The sequence below is a fragment of the Balaenoptera ricei genome, chromosome 7 (genome assembly GCF_028023285.1).
Source record: "Balaenoptera ricei isolate mBalRic1 chromosome 7, mBalRic1.hap2, whole genome shotgun sequence".
Classification (NCBI taxonomy): domain Eukaryota; kingdom Metazoa; phylum Chordata; class Mammalia; order Artiodactyla; family Balaenopteridae; genus Balaenoptera; species Balaenoptera ricei.
In genome coordinates this window covers 99,791,537-99,812,712 of record NC_082645.1, presented here as the reverse complement: position 1 = coordinate 99,812,712, position 21,176 = coordinate 99,791,537, and the positions used below count along the sequence as shown (strand labels likewise).

Sequence of the window (21,176 nt, the reverse complement as noted above, 5' to 3'; positions counted from 1 at the left end):
TTAAACTATAAGTTTCCTTAAGACTCTCGAAGACTGTGGTTTCATGGAGGGAAATGGAGAATCTTCATCCTAAACATTTTACTTCTATTTATTTTCAGAGTTAAGGAGAAGAATCCCCATTGAAATCTGGAAATTGTACTGATATTCAGTATTATTCATTTCAGACATAACTAACTTCAAACCACTCTAGTGCAAGGGATACAAACTCAAATATCTGTAAGGGCAAGACAGGTAATATAACTGTGTGAAGTGGGACAAGCATAGACAGTAGGAAATGGGGACATTTATGATTAAGACTAGAGAGTGAATATCCTACTTACAGGCATTCAAATAGTAGTAGTTTCTCAAATTTTTAAATATATAGTAATACATTGATTTAAAGTTCACCTGTATCTTATTTTCTTATTTACTTTTAATGAAAATAACATAATAAAAATGATGGCCACAAATGGAATCAGGTATACTAACAATAATTAGAATAAAGGGTTCTAACAAAGTAATGAAGCGTGAATGACTTAAAGTTGAAATTATGTGCTCTGCCAAGATTTTTCAGAAAATTAGATTTGAAAGGTTTTCAGAGATTTGAAATAATAGTTCTCAGCAAATGCAAAGGCAGATGTTACTAGGTAATTCAATTGAGTTAAAAAGTACTACAGATCTTATAGTGAATGGAAATTTTGGAGTGAATTTACATTTGGTTCATTCAAGGAATTTCTTAAGATTTAAACCTAGAATTTTGAGTGGATGACCTCACTGACTTCAAGGCCACTGAAGTGTGTCCTGTCATCATCATTAATACTCGAAAACTTATCACCTGCGTTGTGCAACAGGATGGAGTTCCTGGATAGAAAGCATGTTTTTTTTTTCTTTAAATCTCTTTTCTTGGTCCTCTTCTCTTTTGCTGTCTTTTATTTATTTTTATTTTTAAATTTTTTAATAGATTTATTTAATTAATTAACTATATTTTGGCTGTGTTGGGTCTTCGTTGCTGCACGTGGGCTTTCTCTAGTTGCGGCGAGTGGAGTTTACTCTTCGTTGTGGCGCGAGGGCTTCTCATTGCGATGGCTTCTCTTGTTGCGGAGCACAGGCTCTAGGTGCGCAAGCTTCAGTAGTTGTGGCATGCAGACTTCAGTAGTTGTGGCTCACAGGCTCTAGAGCGCAGGCTCAGTAGTTGTGGCGCACGGGCTTAGTTGCTCTGCGGCATGTGGGATCTTCCCGGACCTGGGGTCGAACCAGTGTCCCCTGCATTGGCAGGTGGATTCTTAACCACTGCACCCCCAGGGAAGCCCTTCTTTTGCTGTCTTTTAAAAATTGGTTCTGGATTTTCAAAAAGAATTATTTTTAAAATAATTTAAAAATTTTTAATTTTAAAATAATTTCAAATTTAAAGAACAGTTGCACGAACAGTACAAATATATTTTTTTCTAGAGCTAGTTGAGATTGGTGCCCCATTACCTCAGATACTTTAGTGCGCATATTTCACAAACAAGGAAATCCTCCAATATAACCCAATACCACCATCAAATCCTTAGATCCAATACAAGATTCACCAATTCTCCCAATCATGTCCTTATAGAAAAATAGTCCAGTTGTGTTCTGTATCTAGTTTTCATGTCTTTAGTTTCCTTCAGTCTGTAACAGTTTGGTAGTCTTTCCTTGACTTTAATGACCCTGACACATTTTGAACATTCAAGACCAGTTGTTTTGTAGAGTATCTGTTGTTTTGTAGCATATTCATTTAGTAGAGACTCAGGTTATTTATCTCTGGAAGGAATACCACAGAAGTGATTCTCTGTTCTTCATAGTGCATCACATCAGGTGGTGCATGATGTCAATTTGTCTCATTTTATGGGGAAATATTTTGAGACCAACTACATACTCCATTCCTCATTAAACTTTCAATTTATGTTTCCTTATACATTTATTTATATTTACATAGACTCATGGATGCCTAATTTATTCAGTTAGATATACTCTTTTATTAACATAATGTCTTTAATGTTTAATTTTGGCCAGTGGGTCAAGTTTGATGCTCAATTATGGTCATTTGCAGGTATCTGTGTTTTATTGATGTGTCCCCATCATTCTCTGAGATTCTCTGAGCAGTATATCTAGTGCTCTTCTGTCTATTGGTCTACCTACCTACCTATTTCTTTCTATGTATGTATATATGTATGTATGTATCTAACTATCTCTGTGTCTACATACGTTCTACATATATTCTATAGCTCTGTTCAAGCTTGGAAATGGCAATACCCTAATAGCAACAAGCACACTTAGCTCTCATCCACTAAAAGAAGCTAGTGTTTCTTGAAACAAATGGGTATTTTCAGGGCTGGGACAGAGAAAGTACACAATGAGGCAGAAACAACTTGTGGGACTGGAAAGAAAGAAGTTATACGCATACATTTATCACAATATTTCATGAACCAGCAGTTCATAGCCATACCTTTAATTGTAACCCAACACTGCCGGGTTCATTCTAGTTTTGCCCTTTATCATGTTTATAATTTCTCTGATGGATAGTGAAAAGCCTGGCTCCTCTAACGTGGGATATATTTACTTTTAATCAACCTTCCTATATGAAACCAGTCACCTGCTCCTTGCCCTGCACAGACACCCTCCTTACCCGACTTGGGTCCTGAAACCCCATGTCTGGCTGCTGCACTGTGGATATCCTCTTCACCTTGCTAAGGACCCACCTCCCTCACTGTGTCACTGTGGTGCCCCGAGTCCTAATGTGAACTTACCTTGCTGCCCCACCTAAGGGATTTTGGGCACTGAATTTTTCAGAAAGGGGAAAGTGAAGAGAAAGCGAACAGAAGGGGACATCTCAATAGCAAATAAACTCTGGAGAAATAAAAAGAGACAAATGCCATGGCCCACTAAGGAATTGTAAATTACTCAGTGTGCATATGCCCTTAGATGTCAAGAATGCAGGGAGTATGGAATGCAAGTGAGGTATAGAGGCACATGTGAGATAATTAAAATATTAGCAAAAATATGAAACTCTTAAAAAATATTTTTCCCAAAGTTTTCAATTAGCCCCAATGTCTGTATGTGTAAAATCAATATTTTAGCCTTTTCTCCAAACAAACATAAAAAGTCATGGCTCATCGGTTTAATATTTGGATCCTTGACATTGCATTTGCTTCTAGGTTGTTTGTGATAATATTTAGAATGGTGTTGAGAGCAATCCTGCTGGTATGAAAATTTAAATTTTATTTCTTGCTTTTGTGATTAACTTGTCAACCTTAACGTTCCTGAGATCACAGTGTGGAGGGCTTTGGATTTATTATCCTTCTAAAGTTCTGTACGTAGAAATGTTCTCCAAACCTCTCTGACCTAAAATCCTGGGGGAAATCTTGTGATAATAGATTGTTTATGGGCTTGCGGTGGATTTTACCTAAAACAGGGTGCCTTAAACTACTCTGATACTGCATTTTTGTTTGGATCTAAATCATGTCTAAAATTAATTTCAAAATTACCAAAACATCCGCATGAAACCATCAAATTATATCAACCAAAAGATAACTTAAAGATATCCCATGACATATGTTCCTTATTTGAATGCGAATGTACATTTGTGTTGGTGTAACTGATCTCAGTTGCTCACTGAATTCTCATGAGGTTGCTATGGAAAATGAATAGATGTTCCTAAAAGTAGCTATGGGGCACTGAACCTACTCAGATGAATACATTTTTAAAAGGATAACTATGGCTTCAAAGATAAAACCAATAAATCCACAAACATTAAATATTTTTAACCTTAATTCCTTATAGTCTACATTTCAAATGAGTCACATAGAATAAAAATTGTACCTTGTATATAGGATCTTCGAAGAATAGACTCTAACTTTCAAATATATCAGAGATTAGGCTAGAATAATAACACATCTTATATTTTCATAACACGCATGTTTTTCCAATACACTTTCTGTAGTACTTTCGTATTTGTTCCTCGGAGCGGCATGATTTTTTTTTAATGCTATCTTAAGTGTCTTGGTGTTCAGATCCTTGTCCCCTGCTCTGCTTTCCAGCTGGGTATGTAACTTTGGATAAGTTATGCTAAACCTCTGCAACCCAGAGAGTAAAAAAGGGAGTTGGATCAGATCAAGGCTTCTTAGCCTCTTCTGTGCTATGGATGTCTTTGACAGCCTGGTGAAGCCTATGGCCCTTCTAAGAATAATGTTCTTAAATCAGTGAAATTAATACAATTCCAAATAAAACCAATTATACTGAAATTCAGTTATTAAGGTATCGAAAAGCAAGTTTATGATATGGTAATGCATGTTTATTCTATCATTAAATAAATAAAGGTGAATCCATGATTACTATAATTTTAATGCTGTGATGAGTATAAACAGCACTTTGAGGTATCTGCAACGACACTAATATGATTTGAAAATATCTGTGGTTTCTATTGGTGACAAAGTCACAGGTACTAATAACAACATTGTGGTTCCTAGCCTGTATTCATCATTAATGGAAATACTAAAGAGTCATAAGCTGGAGGAAATAAAAATGTGATCTTTTTTTTCCTGTCCAAGTTTAGAAATGCCCAGAATTCTGTTCATTAGCTGATCTCAAAGGAAATTTCCAACAAAAATATTCCGAGACTGTAAACAATCCTGCTAGTTAGGTAGGGTGGCATGCGTTTGGAATTCCTCTATTCCACGTGTGGACCATGGACAGAAGCATCAGCATCACCTACCTGGAGCTTGTTAGAAAGAGATACAGTACCTCCGGCCAGCCACAGATCTACTGAATCTGAATCTATGTGTTTACAAGATCCTTAGGTGATTTGGTACGCACATTAATGCTTGAGAAATGCTTCTATTGATTAGGCTGTTGAGCCTGTCTGGAAGCTTTTAAGCTGTGGTTAAACTGAGTACCTTAGGATTCCCCAGATCGACAGTCAACTTTCTGCATTTTCTAAAACTTGCCCTTAAACCCAAAGTCTAAGAATTTGGTGACGGATCTGCCAGCAAGGAGATGAGTGCTGATAGAGACACATGGAGATTTTCATGGAAAATTTAGGTTGGGAGTTACTTAAGGATCAATAGTTGAATGGGTCTAGATTGTTTTGGAGAATTAAAGAGCCCCAGGCAGTAGTTTGAGATTTGGCAGAAGCAAATCGTCTCTGAAAAAAGGGGGAAGAATGAGAACAAGTCTGACTGCATAATCAGATAGAAACATACTTTAACTATAGGCACAGTTAATGTTCTTGTGAATACATGTTTTTCACTGCTATGAAACCAATTTTATAGGTATGTAAACTATGAAGCAGAGAGTGTCTTATGAACTGAATCATGTTTACATGGGGAGGAAAGCCACTCCTGAAGTGCCTTACAGTGAAATTCTCTAATAGAAATTTCAATGTAATATACATTTACTGAACCTCTATTCTATACCAGTGGAAATTCAGGGATGAATTAGACACTGTTCTTGCCATAAAAGAATTACCAGTTTATTTCATGAGCCAAGCCAAAAAAAATATATTGATAAAAAGAGTATAAGTTCTATAATAGAAGCAGACACAAGATACTATTTATAGTGGTTTGGAGGAGATTGCATAGAACTTTAAGTTTCTGTTTACTCTTTTACTTGTTGACTCAACCATTCATTCATTCATTTGTTCAACAATGTTTATTGAGCCATTAGCCAATGTCACACACTAATCTTTATGCCTGAGCATAGAGTGCTAATATTGGAAGTGGTAAGATACATCTTGGTTGAAATTAGGTTGGGTTTTATATGCCCTGTTTAGCATGTTGAGCCTTATCCAACAAACAACTGGGAAGCTCTAAAAGATTTTCAAGTTAGGAAGTTCCTGATCATACTTGAATTTTTTTAAAAAATTTATTTATTATTTATTTATTTATTTTTGGCTGTGTTGGGTCTTCGTTTCTGTGCGAGGGCTTTCTCTAGTTGCGGTGAGCGGGGGCCACTCTTCATCGCGGTGCGCGGGCCACTCACTGTCGCGGCCTCTCTTGTTGCAGAGCACAGGCTCCAGACACGCAGGCTCAGTAGTTGTGGTTCACGGTCCTAATTGCTCCGTGGCATGTGGGATCTTCCCAGACCAGGGCTCGAACCCGTGTCCCCTACATTAGCAGGCAGATTCTCAACCACTGCGCCACCAGGGAAGCCCCATACTTGAATTTGAAGAGCATCATTCTTGGGACAGTCATGAAAGGTGACTGGAAAGGGGGCTTCAGAAGGTTATTTTAAGATTTTAAACCTGGAAAAATCCTTCTTGTGTTTATTTCAGTCTCTTGCATTTTTAAAACTCTCTCATTCCTTTCTTATTAATAATATTTTCAGGCAAATATCTGGCTTGTGTTGGAATTTTATAGTATAATGTACTTCTTGTCAGGTGTTTTGGTTTAGCAATATAATTAACATTTTTTTTCTATCATTACTTTGCAGCTTTGGACACTTGTCTTGATTTTATGGCCAGTTGTTATTTTCGTAATTTTGGCTATTACCCGGACCAAATTTCCTCCAAGACCAAAGCCAACTTGTAAGTAAATGAGATTTGTTTATTTCCCTAACTTTTGGATTCTAGTTAAAATTTATTTTGCTACCACTTTAGTGTTTTATTGTAAAATTTATTTTTCTGAGTAGTGTTTCCACTTGGAAGTGTTTGTATAAATGCTTAGTATGTCTTTTCCCCAGTCTTTTGAATCAGTAAGAAGTTGAGCCTGTAATATTTATCTAGAAAAATATAAAGTATGTAGGAGCAAGAATATATTTTAATCTTTAACTATAAAATTTTAACTCATTTGTTGTTCATCTCATAAATCTCACCATAGTGTGTACACCACAAACAAGCAGCCATCTCAAACTTAGATCATCCTTTTCTTTTGTATAATAGCAGAAGCCATAGACTGGAATTTGATCAACTGAACAAATGAAATCCAGAGTACTATAACAATCTCATCTTTCTTCAGGGCTAATATTTGAATGGTGCAATGTATCAAAACATTTAGTTTAAAAGAAGATCATTTTCCAATTAGTGTTGTTTCAGTTACATTTAGTCATTACCAAGTTATAAAATGGGCACAATGCCCAACTCAGTTCATGATTTCTTTTGGATCCAGGATGGAAATGCAGAAGAGACTCAGAAAAGTCTTCAAAACTGAGCAAGATGAGCCTTTTAACCCCAAGGATTTGACCAGTGTTGTTTTTGCTTTTGTTTTTAAACTTTGGAGTCAGTTTTCTTAGGAGAGGAGTAAAGTCAGGTCAGATGTTTCATGTTTCACAAAGCAGCCATCTCCGAAAAAGCTTCTTGTAAATCAGATTTCTGAAAAATCAAATTGTATTTCAGATAAATTATGGTAATCCACCAAATAAAAGAAAACTGTGCCGAATTATTTGTAAAGAGAATAATGAGCTAGTGACTTTTTAAAGTAAGCACAGTGCTTTTCAATCACCCAGTCCTAAGAAGTAAGATGAGAGCCATGGTGGAATCTACTTGAATTATACACAATATGATAATTCAAAAGAAAGTATCAATTCAATTAGTGTGAAGCATTTAAAGTCTTGGTGCTAGAACAAATAACTCCTTACATTTGAATTGCACCTTATCATTTCTAAAGGACTTTTGCACAAGTGATTATGTAGAGTTATTGATGAGATTTTATTAGGTTGCTTATAAAAACAGCATAATTTTGTTCTCTTTATATTGTGTATATATTAATTCTTTATAACAGATTAATTCCATAGTATACTGTTGGAATTTATGTATTCTTGTATATCTTAAGTAACATGGACTTCAGAAATAATGCATTCAGCACGTAAGGACAAATACTCTTTGAACTACTCTAGTTAAAGATGCTAATTATCAATTTGCTAGCGATAGTAATAGGAGTTTGTTAGCTCCTTTCAACAACTTATTTTCACCAATTTCTTGTTCTTAAGGATTTTTCAGTTATATAAAGTTCCTTTTCTAAAACTTCTAAGAGAAAAATATAAGGTGTGTGAGTGAGTAGTCTTAAACCAATTGATGTTACCCTATAGGATTTAGAGATTCATGGGGAAAATCATGGAGAGCTCTTATAATCCCACTAAATTATAAAGAAAAACTTGGATAAGCCGTGTGACAAGTGCTTCACAGACCAAATAAAAGGCTCTGCAAAACACACTATCCAAAAGGAAATGAATAACCATTTTTTACTGTGAACCTATTGTCATACTCTAGTAATAATTAGCTTAGAAGCAATTATGTTTGTGGGTAGGAGGGAACAAAATTATAGAAAAGTTCAAACATTAAAAGTATTTTTGCTAGTCTCTCAGACCGTATAAGACTCAGTCTAGAAAATAGTTTATTGGTTTGTTATTAGAACTGAGAGGGACCCTCTCACTTTACAGATGAGAACACTGGGACCCAAGGAGATTTTAATTTGCCAAAATTCAATCATGTGGGATAAGAGAGAAAGGTATTGGAAACCACCTTTACTTATTCTTTGTCCATGAGATTTGTGTCATATCTTACCCTCATACACATAGAGCCAAATACAAAGTATGTCCAAGATTTTAACTCATCCTATAATCAATAGAGTATAAAATGTAATTTTATAATTGGAGGTACTATTCTGTAGAGTAATGTAGAGAATCTAAAACTAGTATAGATGCAGTTACTTTTTTTTTCTTTCTTGTGGTAGAGAGAGAATAACTTCAGAATGATAGTTTGGATTTAGGTGTTTTTTATTTTTTATTTTCCACACACACACACACACACACACACACACTCTATTTTATTTTTACAAGAGATAAATAAACTGACACCAAGCATTGTAAGTGGATGACCACAACAAAGCAACAATGATTGCAATTACCAAACACGAAACACACTCATACTATGTCATAATATTGACATTCAGTCCAGTATGGATTTAGGTTTTTTAATTCTGTTTTTTTAGATTGTTGTTTTACTTTGTTTCTCACATCTATTATACCAGAAGATTAAAATGAGCTGATAATAATCATGATAAATATTTCTTGATCTCATACTACATAATGGCTGTGTTCCTCATTTCACAGTCAAGAAAACCAAGGCACAAAGAGGTTAAGTAACTCATTCAAGATTGCACAGTTAATAAGTGGTGGTGTCAGTATTTGAACCCAGACAATCTGGCTCCAGAATCTGGTTTTAAGCTTGTAGACTCACATTTCTTACATGCAGTAGTCAGTACTAATTTTTCATGTTTCATTATTTGGGTTTTGCAAAAGTAGACTAAAAATTAGAAATTAGGAATATAAACTCCTTCCCTGTCTCTATCATGAAATTAAAAAAATATGAGGAAGAAGTGGATTCTGATGTGTGTATCAGAGTTATCCTAAATATTAGTTTTTAACGTGGAATGCTGCCCCTGTTTGACAAATTCTACATGCATCATTGTAGTTCTAGTATCACAGAAATCAGATCCTGCTTAACAGAGTAAAAATCCTTTTTGGGCTTCAGTGACTTCTTCAGTACTAGTTGGGCAATAGAGAAATGAAGATGAAACTCCAGACTACACCCCAGCTGAAACTCAGCTATGGTGAGAATGGGAGTTGTCATTCCGTGGGCACATTCTGCTCCCAGATGAGCCAGGCAGGTATGTAGGACTGGTAAATCATTCAGAACAAATATAATCAGCAACTCAAAGGACTCCCTCCATAGTCCTTCTGTTGGGCCCTGGAGAAGACTGGATTTTTGGTGAGTAAGGAAGCTGCTGCAGTCCCTGCCATGGTGAGCACCGATCTGAAGCAAAATGCTTACTTTTGGCATCATCTGCCTGCGTTTACTCCCTTTTGTGTTGCCACCAAGAGCTTAGGTTAACTTGCCCCTGCAAATAATAAGTCCCAGGTAAAGAAAGCTTTCCAAAGGCTGGCAGACAGGCCCAGATGCTTCTTGTTCACACGGAGAAGAAATGGGCCTAGGCGCCAAGTCTGAAATAGTTCCAACCGCTTGTAATCTCTACAGGCAGTGGCTTGTCAAGAGGCAAGCTTTAAAAGCCAAAATATTATGCTTAGGAGCAAAAGCAAACAAAACCAAACCAAACTCCCACATCACACTGAGGCTAAGCCAAGCTATAATGTGCAGTGAGTTGCTTCTGTCTCCTTTTAACACATACATACCCATGAAAGTGCAGGCAAACAGTTTCCCAGTGATGATTACTTTACAACACCCGCCCATAATGATATAAGTGGACTCCCAAAAATGCAGTATTGCCAACAAGAAGTCACATTTTTATGAAGTTAATGAAAAACAGTGTTTTTTAAGTGGTTGAAAATATCACTAAAAACAATGGAAATTATACTGTACATATATGATCATGTGCTGAATTACACTCCAACTGTACAAATATCATGTGCTGGATTAAACTCCAACTGCCTCGAGGCTGTCACTTTCTAATACCCCTGCCCCCTCAGAAAATAAGAAATTCAGCCAATCCCACAGCTGAACACAGGGACTGTTGGAAGGCAAGGGAAACTGCTAACTGAATGATATCCAAATTTTTGTTATCACAAGGTTAAACTGAATTCCACCCATCCACATGTGACTCAGCAGCTTTGGTAAATCCAAGGTCATCATTCCTAACACGTCTTTTGGCTTCCAAAGCGTACATTTTGTCTTCATGGATGCAATAAAAATAATAATAGGAGTAAACATTTATTGACAACTTGACCATCGGCAGGCACTGTGCTAAGTACTTCGCATATATTTCCTGAGTTAAGACTTACATCATTTCTTTGAACTATGTAATATGATTATTCCTATTTTAAAGATAACAAAACTGAGGCATAGAAATGTTAAGTAATTTACTAACGTTCACATAGTTACTATGTCCCTGAGCCTGGATTTTAACCACAGTTCCCTCCCCTCCCCCAACCCATACAGTGAGTTTTTCCAGGTCACAAATGCCAATAATGGCAATCCTAAGGCTCATTTGAGTTTACAACCTCTCCATTTTCTTCCTCATACCACCTGTTAGTACTGTCAGAGATCGAAGATGGTTGTAAAAGTGAACTCAGTTGGTTTTTCTATTTGTCAGCAGCTCTAGGAAAAAATGTGAGAAGAAAGATTGAAATTATTGATTAATTGGTGGCTGGTGGGATCCATGGGTGTTGTTATACCTACGGTATCTGAACTGTTAGTGGGAAAGAGCCTGTGAGGCCTCTCACTGGTGAAGGCTTTGAAAGCCAGAGGAGTGAGGTTTTTTCCGGCCCTGCTCTTGCTCTGACTTTTTGTGTGGTGTGTTTTTAAGAAAGTGAAGGCAAGTGCACAAGGATAGAATTCCGGGGTGTACCATGCTCTCCAGAACACTCATGATTTAGTAGTATTAGTTGAGGGGCCCATAGTAAATAATATCCTTTTGTATGTTGATTGGCTAAAATTAATGTAGGCTTTGTTCTGGGAAGATCAGAACTCATCATCACTCATCTGCTCGGGATTGCCCCATCCGATTTCTCCATTCTCAGGTGTGCCAGCAACACGAGGTAATCTCTCAGATTAGAGACCTCTGAGCCATCTTGACTCCTCCCTTTGCTTCACCTCCCAAACCACTGTCCTTCAAATCAGAATCCATCTTGTGAAATGTGTCCTGGAGTTATCCCTTCCCTTCCATACTTCCTGCCACCCTTTGGTTCAAGATCTCAGTTTCATGCCTGGATTTCTTCAAAAGGTGGGGTTTTTTTTTGCTTATTTATTTGTTTTTTGTTTGTCTTCGTTTTTTTTGGTTTCGGGAAGCCCTGCCTCTAACCCTTCCCACATTTTATCATCAGATAATCCCCGAAAATACTCTTTGGGTCAATCAGGTTTCAACTCCTCTTTGCCTCACTTTCAGGACCTTCGTAATTAGGATTCATCCAACTTTCTGTTCTGAAGTATGATGCCTGTGCCTAAAGAAACTGTTTCTGAAAGTCTTCCACACATCCCATGCTCATGGCTCCCTCCCCATTGTCTATGAAAAGACAAGCTTACCCTTTTGCCTTCCCTGGTCATTCAAACTCCAATTATTTCTCCTTTATATCTTTCTTGTGGATATATTGGCTAATAGTGAGTGGTCTTCGACCGCTTTATGCTTTAATCTGGACTCACTCATTGGACAGATAGTACATAAATAGCAGAAATCACATCATAACATCACACTCTTGTCCGATACAGCATAATTCCTAACATAGGGAACAAAATAGGAATGCTATGTGTTGGTCAGAATTTGATACAGTTTGAAAAATTGATATGGGTGATTGGATTACAAAATTCATTCAGAGATGGATAATAAAAAAATCAGTGTAAGTCAGGCGGGTGAAGGACAACAAGTTAGCTTGTTTAGGGTTTGATTTTTACTTCTCTGACCCAGGTAAACATGACTGTGCTATCAAAAATGTCTATAATGGTAATATTAGGAAAAGAAAATAGATATAAATCTCCCCCACTCCTCCCCAGGTAGATTTTCCTGGGAATTTCCCTCACAAATTAATAAATTCTTGTGAATGCATATGAAAGATTTTTGTGTGGGAGAGATTTATAGTCTGCTTCTTGTTTAAGTTCCAGAAAATGTTGGAATAGCTCTTTTTTTTTTTAACATCTTTATTGAAGTATAATTGCTCTACAATGTTGTGTTAGTTTCTGCTGTATAACAAAGTGAATCAGTATATGTATTCATATATCCCCATATCCCCTCCCTCTTGTGTCTCCCTCCCACCATCCCTATCCCACCCCTCCAGGTGGTCACAAAGCACCGAGCTGATCTCCCCGTGCGATGCGCTACCAAATGTAAAATAGCTAGCTAGTGGGAAGCAGTTGCATTGCATGGAACAGCTTTTGAACTTCAAAGCCAGAGTCCCATCATTTACTTCTTCCATCAGTAAATTAGTAGTTAACTGTTTTGGGGAACATTACTGACCCTTTAGATGATAACACAGAGGTAAATGCTGTGAAACCCATAGAAGCCGAGGAGTGGGATTAGATTGTGACTGCCTGCTCTAGCACTCTGGGCAGACTTGAATGGAGCAGGAGGAAAGGGGACGTGAATACGGCCCCGCTACACTTGTGCACGGGGACGGCCACAGTTCCTGCTGGTAGTTGCCCATCTCCCTGACTTGGAATTCTGCCATTCTCTCACGCAGTGCAGATGGGCACACCCTAATGCCACATAACATGACAAAAGGACTTCTCAACTAATTCCCTCTCAGGCTTAGTGCACAGGGTTGCATCAGAGAACGGGAAATAACTTGAAGCACAATAACAATTTAACAAGCACAAAGATAAAGCGTAAAGAATAACTGTTGATTGCACAGTGGAGGATTTTGTTTTTCTGCTCATTTTGCTTCATCCCTACTTTTGATGATCTACCTTACAAGCTTCCCAGAGGTGACTGCCTCACTGAAAGTGGCTCTGGGAGTCACATGCCTTCTCTTTTTTTTTTTTACTCCTTTTCCCTTTTCTTCCCTTCATAAAGAGCAGAGGAATTCCTGTTACTGTCAGATAGGAACCTTTAATATCAAAGCCTGTCTGATAAATACAGATAAATAAATGATTGCTTATAAAATTCTCACAAGTATAGTAATGTCACTTGCTGAGGCCACCACTATCAGTTGATGTTTCCAATATACCCTTAGAGGCTAAGAGGCTGATTTCACAAAGTAATTTCAGCCAGTTCCTTTTCACTTGTCAGAGAACATAGAGCCCACACACAGGCTCACAGGTGAGGGTCTGGCTTCATGGTTGGCTGTGTGTCTTCCTGAGTGACTGTTTTATTAAACCTTCCTCTAAGCATCACCCAGGAGAGCTGGCCTTCCAAACCTTAGTCATTTTAGGCTACTCTCACTATTCACGTTTTCTCATTCTCTTTGATTAGGTCATATCATGTCCTTTGCTTAGATAAATGAACCAGTGTATTTTTAGAGTGAAAGTAGCTCTCATGGAAGAAATGCCATAGCATACAATATTGGCTTGTCTCAGGTCAGTGAGAATTTCATTGTGGGTTAGAATTAGAATGACCTATAGTATTTTCACATTAAAAAATAAAATCTTTGTTTTGGTTATATATTTATGTATTTATGCTTATATATAAAATCATTACTATCGTGAGAGGCAGTGTAGGGGCTTAGAGCACAGGCTAGAGATCCAAACTGCCTGTATTCAAACATAAGCCTTGGATAAAACTCTTGGATGCTTGGAGCCTCATTTTCCATATCTGTATATTGAGGTTAATAATAGCACCTACCTCATAGAGTTGTGAGAATTAAATGAATTAATACTTGTTAAATACTTAGAAAAGTACCTGGCACATAATAAGGGCTACATTAGTGTTGGATATTATTTTTTATATTATATATGATATAATAATACATATAGAGTATAATATCGATAATTGAGTATCATTGAGATCATCTAGTCTCTCATTATTTGATAAGAAAACAGGCTCAGAAAATGTAAGACACTTGATTAAGGTTTCACATTTATTCTTGCCATTGTCACATATTTAAAAGGTATCTCATGTCTGTGCTGATCAGGAACGTCCTGAGGACTCAGAGCAATCAAGTCTGTACCAGACTATATATCAGGAACTAAAATAAGTGTGCAATACAATACATTCCCCAGTGGAGGTGGGACCAAGAGCAGAAGCAGTAGAGAAGATGGAATCCAGACGGTTTTACCTGGAATCAGGGCTGGGGCCACGGGGAAGCAGATACAAGGCAAAGTTTGAGGGGTTAACAAAAACTCAGTAATCAAGATCAATCATATTTCAATACAATATTCTAAAATATTAACATTAATTTTAAAATTCTATATACAAAATTTTAAATAAAGTCAAGATCAGTATTACTGCTTTTTCTTTTGCCTTGGGCTCCAGTGTGGCTCATATAGCACTACCTGGGATATCAGGAAAGGCTTCACAAGGAAGTTCTGTGTCTTAGCATGATTCTTAAAGAATGCATAGGAGTTTGTCAACTAGACAACTCGTGTCTTTGCATTCCTAACAGAGAGCAATCAACATGAGTGAGGACACAGGACATGAAAGAGTTAGATGTGCCAGGAATTTGGAGTTTGCTTTGTCTGAAAAAGGAGAATGTTTATTGTGAGTGTTGGGAGATGAGGCTATTTGGTCAGTAGCAAAAGTGTTGGACTTTATTTTGAAGAGGATGAGAAGACACTGGAACTTTTGAGTAAATTAATTTTGTTTTAAAATATTTATATCTTTTTCTGACCATAGAAATACATGCTCATTTTTTAAAAATTAAGTAATTTAATACAAGTATTCATGTTGCAAAAAGGAGAAGTCTCCTTGCCTTCTAAAGTAATATAAGTAACAAAATCTTGCCTTCTAAAGATAACCATCATTAACATTTCAGTGTACATTTTCTTAGACTTTTTTCTCTGCATATAACACACACACACACACGCACACACAGACATACACACAACTAAAATTCGAACATCGGGATCAGATAACATTTTAGAAAGAGTTCCTACAGCAGAATGAAAGAGGGTTTAGTAGGAAATGGTGACTGGATTGGGCACAGAGTTCTGGTTTTAAGACTCGCACTTCAGTTTTCATTTTCACGATCTCTTGATTACCCTGGAAATGCTAGGGGGCTAAAATGTCTGTAGACTTTTCTATCACAGCTGGTGATTTCCCCAGAATTTTTTTAACACTGCCTCCTTCAATTCTTCATTTTCTTTCCAGATTTTCAAATCCAGATTTCTTTAAAGAATAATTACTCTTTATAATATGGAGGTCTTCCATGCACAACTAGCTATAACCCTCTAATTTCATACTGTCCAAATGAGATTAACACAATTTAGGACAAATCTGGGAGTGGAATTGCAGCTAACTAAAGAGAAAGTAATACAGGAATCACAATATTAACAGTGTTTTTTCTCCATCTTCATGATTTACAAACAGATACACTTAACCACTCTACCTTAATCAAAATCATCTAAATACACCTGTTGAAAGACATAGATTCCAGGGTTTTACTGTAGGCTTTCTTTTCTTTTTTTTTTTTTTAACATCTTTATTGGAGTATAATTGCTTTACGATAGTGTGTTAGTTTCTGCTTTATGACAAAGTGAATCAGCTATACATATACATATATCCCCATATCCCCTCCCTCTTGCGTCTCCCTCCCACCCTCCCTACCCCACCCCTCTAGGTGGTCACAGAGCACCAAGCTAATCTCCCTGTGCTATGCGGCTGCTTCCCACTAGTACTGTAGGCTTTCTGAATTGCCACCTGGTGATGGTGATGGCGAAGGTGGTGATGAGATGGTGAGGTGGTGAGGTGGTGAGGTGGTGAGGTGGTGAGGGTCGTGAGTGGGGTGGAGTTTAAAGAACTCCTTAGGTGATTCTTATGCAACCTCATGTTTGAGAGCTATCTTTTTCTTTCTTTTTAATTATTTTCTTATTTTAAGTCAGTTGCATTTTCTACTAGCTCCCTACTATTGAAGAATGAATTTAATTCTTTGAGTAATTTCATGGAAGAATTTGCTTTCACCCTGTTACCTTGCAGCCATTGCCAGCATTCTCTGCCTCATTTTAGCACTGAATCTTTTGCTGTAATCCTAAGGATGTCCAAAGATTCACCATTTTTCATGTCTTATGTTGAAGACAACATTTTCAGGACAGTTGAGGAGAATGCCTTCTCTCAGAGAGTACCATCAGATTGGTGACTAAGGAAAGAAGTGTTCATAATTCCCTGAAGTTTTCTGCACAGATGTTTCTCCAAGATGATTTCATGGTTAAGTTACATGGCCTGGGGAACCCAGTTCCACTGAAACAAGTGTTCACACTCTAACATTGCATCACTGTGCTGCCAGTTTTGTAAATATTAGGAGAATGAGAAAATGTCAAAAAAATCGCTTCATTGTTTTGAAATTGCTGCCCTCTGTGGAGATGATACGAAGATGCTTCTGGAGATTCATATTCTACAAGACATGCCTAGAGCTGTAACAAATAGGCCTGCTCTCTGCCCTTAAGATGCTTACAGTCTAATTGTGGGGGGAAGAAACATACATAAAAATTTACATGCCATAATAGATGAAAAAATATAACTAAAGTAAAGTGTTAGATATAGCTCTTGGCACAGTGCTTTGCACATATCAGAAGCTCAGACATTTATTGATTATTTAATAGTGACATGTAATAATAATATAAGTACTTAGGAACATAAGTAGTATTAAATAAGCAGCATTGGTGACAAAAACTACTGGAAGTTTAAAAAAGGAAGAGATTGCTGTGAATTAGCATAGTCAAGAATTACCCCAGTACTTGAGCTTGGAAGGAAAAAAGATTAATATGATGCCTATGCAACAAGAAGATATGTGCCCTTCAAGAGTTAGAAAGGTCAAGATTAAAAACTGGGTGAGGATAGGTAGATTGGTTTGGCCAAAGTCGAGTGTGCTAAAGAGTAGAGGAGATCAAGTTGGGTGGGGTTTGATCATGTAGGGTTTTTAATACTAGACCTAGATGTTTGGATTTTCTCCTGTAGTAATAGAAGCATTGTGAGGAGGTATTTAATTTTTCTTTTTCTGATATGGAAGGTAAACTAAAGGAAGTTTGAAAGATTTTCTTCCCTAATTGTTTATCTTCATCCAGATGTTTCTATCACAGGCTATATTAGTTATCTCTGGCTCTATAACAAATTGCCAAAACTTAATGGCAACAACAGTAAACATTTATTATCTTCCAGTTCCTATGGGTCAGAAATTTGATAGTGGCTTAACTGTGAGTTTTAGCTTCAAGTCTGTTATGAGATTGCAATCAAGGATTTTGGCTAGGGTTGCCTTCATATGACACCTTGACTAGGGCCGGAAGATCTGTTTTCAAGGTGGATTGCTTATATGACTAATGAGTTGGTACCAACTATTGGTGAGGACCCTCAGCTTCTTTCTGTAGGTTGCTTCAGTGTCCTCATGACCTGGCAGCTGCCTCGCCAGACCGAACAATACAAGAGACAGTCAGATGGAAGTTATCCTTTTTATCACCTACCCTCGGAAGCCTCGGAGCGTCATTTCTACCATGTTCTGTTCATTAGAAATAAGTCACTAAGCCTGACGCATATTCAAGGGCAAGGGAATTAGGCTCTGCCTTTCAAAGGAAAAAGTGTCAAAGATTCTGTGGACACATTTTAAAACCATCGCATAGACTAACAAGAGCCAGTGATGCAATAATAGTGTACATGAAACATGCTTGAAATATCCAGCCCCATCACAGCAGAGTCCTTATCTGCTTGAGGCCATACTGCATTCCTTGCACCTGACACAGGTGCCTGCACATGGAAGCATTGTTAAATATTTTTTGAAGTATTGCTATTTTGTAGATGAAGATATTTATTTTCAGAGATTTTAGTGACAGATCTCACTAAGTAAGTGTTGAAGCCAAGATTTAATTTGATCTTACTACCCAAATTCTCTTTCTACTCACCATGCTATCTGTCAAACAGAATCACTCATCTCTATTAGAAATGCTCACTCGCTGTTGGCATAGCTAACAGAACCACTCTCTGGAATATTGCCTGGCATTTAGTAGTCACTCAAGAAATATTTGTTAAACAAATGAACAAATTTAGTGCAACAATACATGAAGACTTGAGATATGAAGAAATCTGTTCAGATTTACTGACAAGTCAATGGAAAACTGGGGAATACAGACCAGAATGCTTGCTTCTTTCACAGGTTATTATTTTATCATATTCATTGAAAGTACATCGTGTTTAATGTATAGAAGTTAGATACAAAAAATATAGTAGATGTGGAGCTCCTGTGATTTGAGAAGTTTATGATATGCTGACTCTACACAGGATTCTATGTGGAACGAACTTTGTATCATTGTGCCATTGTTTTTTTAAATTAATTAATTAATTTTATTGGAGTATAATTGCTTTATTTACAATGTTGTGTTAGTTTCTGCTGTACAACGAAGCGAATCAGCTATATGTATACTTATCCCCTCCCTCTTAGACCTCCCTCCCACCCCCCACCCCCCATTCTACCTGCTATATAGCACAGGGAGCTCAGCTCCGTGCTCTGTGTGCCACTGTTTTGGATACAGTCTTTTTAAGAGTGGGAGTGGATTAGAGGGGAGAAATAAGTGTGGTTCAACTGGAATTCCTCTCATATGAATAGCATTATGCTTTGATATTTAACCCACAGACAAAGGGAAACAAATGAATTCGAGAACAGCATGGCATACCTAAGCTCTCACACACCTCTCTACACACCTCTAACACTGTTTACTCTGGCAAAATTTTGTACCAAAATTGAACCTCATCTGCACTGAAAAACTTCACCCACCTCCACTGAATCCTGTTAGCTTTAATTAGCTGTTTATAAGATTGCATGCTAAGCAGAGCTCTGGAAACCAGAAAAAACAAAAACAAACAAATGTAAACAAAAAACAAACACACAGAACTTTGTTACGTAGATTGCATTCCTTTCAGCAGCGTGCCAAGGGCTGAAATTTAAGGTCTTTATTTTGTTGAATCATCTTTAGTTTTATGCGGGAATTTAGCATTAAATATATAAGCTGGAGGGTAAATATAGGGACCAGTGAATTTCATAGGCAGGCTTAGTTTTGGGGTTATTATGAATTCTGTGTTAGCATTAGGTAATGTAGCCAAACCTTCAGAACAATAAGCAATCAGTTTTTCTGCAATGTTAATGCAAAGAGTTTCAAGTTTAAGCTCAAATTAAACCTAAAGCAAATGAACAAGTGTGGGTTTAGGTTAATCTCAAACATTAGGAAGGTTACTTAAGGTATTAGAGCCATGGTTCTGGTGCCTACTTTTGTTATATAGGTTTCTAGACATCTAGCTGTGCACAACCTTGACCACTCAGCTATTCATTAAACAAAGCCTCATTTATTATAATGCTATGTGGAATCTAAAGGAGAACATGGGATTTTTAGATAAAAACATCAATAATCAAGTTGTGGGGACCATACCTAACCCTAAAACCCATAATCTGTTGCATTATCAACTTTGATGGCAGGAATGAAAAACCACAAATGCATTAAGATTTGTTAAAAATTACAATCTTTGAAGGCTGGAAAACTTAGCAAAGCTTAATATTGTAAGTAGGACTTAAATTGCATCCTGAGGAAGACAAATAGTTGGATTTGCCTGGAAAGAATGGGAAGTTTTTCAAGGGAAGGAAGACAAGAACTAAGTTCATGGTGGTGGGAAATATAAGATGAATGGTCTTAGTTTGCCTCAGGGAAACTTCCCTGAACCTCTACACTAGGTTAGTTTTCACCCCCATACCACCCTTCCTTTATCATTGTAATTTACTATGTATGTTTTTATTTGGTGTTTGGATCCTGGTCTCCCTTTCCTGCGGCCTGTGCCTAAGCCTGTCTTTTCCACCAAACAACAGCAATGCCTCACACATAACAGACATTCAATAGATAAATAAATGTCCCCTCCCAATTCCATTAGATTCTACTGAGAAACGAGTTTGAATGCGTAATAAAAGACCAAGGGACCCAGAGTTTCAAATACCAGAGTGACGATATTGGGATGTCTTTAGCTGATATGCAATAAAGAGCGACACATGGTAATAGGAATATGGTGCTTTGTGTATATTAATCAGATAGTGTGAGAAGACCAGATCAGAGTGAGGAAGGCTGGAGCAAGAAAAAGAACTGCACAGTTACCAAAATTATAAAAAGTGTCTAACACAATTGGAAAAACAGAAATGGAGAAGAATGAATAAGTCTTAAAGATATTGGGAAGAGAGAGTCAGTAGGATACAGTAGAGATTGGGAGAATAGAACAACAGCAACTATAACAGTGATCCCTTTTAAGTAATATTGCCTTTAAATTCTTGTAAAAATCCTGAGAGATTCATGACTGTGATTTCTAGTTTGCAGATGAGAAAATCAAAACTCTCAGAGAGGCAAATAGAGCCTGATGACCAAACCCATGGACCTTCGTTCAGGGTGCTCAATTCAAGACCCAGTTTGACCTTGAGAAGTCACTTAACTTCTCTGAGCCTGTTTCTTCATCTGTAAAATGTGGATAATCAAAGTATCTACCCCCTAGCATTTTGGGGGGAGTTAAAGTAACACATCTAATATGATAGCATGTAATAAGATAGTTTGTGATAATATAAAGATGTCTGTAGTCTGTAGAAGTATATGGTAAGTGCTCTAGAAAACATTATTATGATTAGATGACTTG

At 37.1% G+C, this 21,176-nt stretch overlaps 1 protein-coding gene across 1 annotated transcript in view; it reads left to right on the top strand.

Moving 5' to 3' along the window:
- The window catches only part of ABCA12 (ATP binding cassette subfamily A member 12), a 186,631-nt gene that overhangs the window by 6,075 nt on the left and 159,380 nt on the right, over positions 1-21,176 (top strand). The window contains exon 2 of the mRNA XM_059927396.1: positions 6,430-6,523. Within this exon, the coding sequence (XP_059783379.1) occupies positions 6,430-6,523 (94 nt within the window). The remainder of the gene's footprint in view (positions 1-6,429; positions 6,524-21,176) is intronic.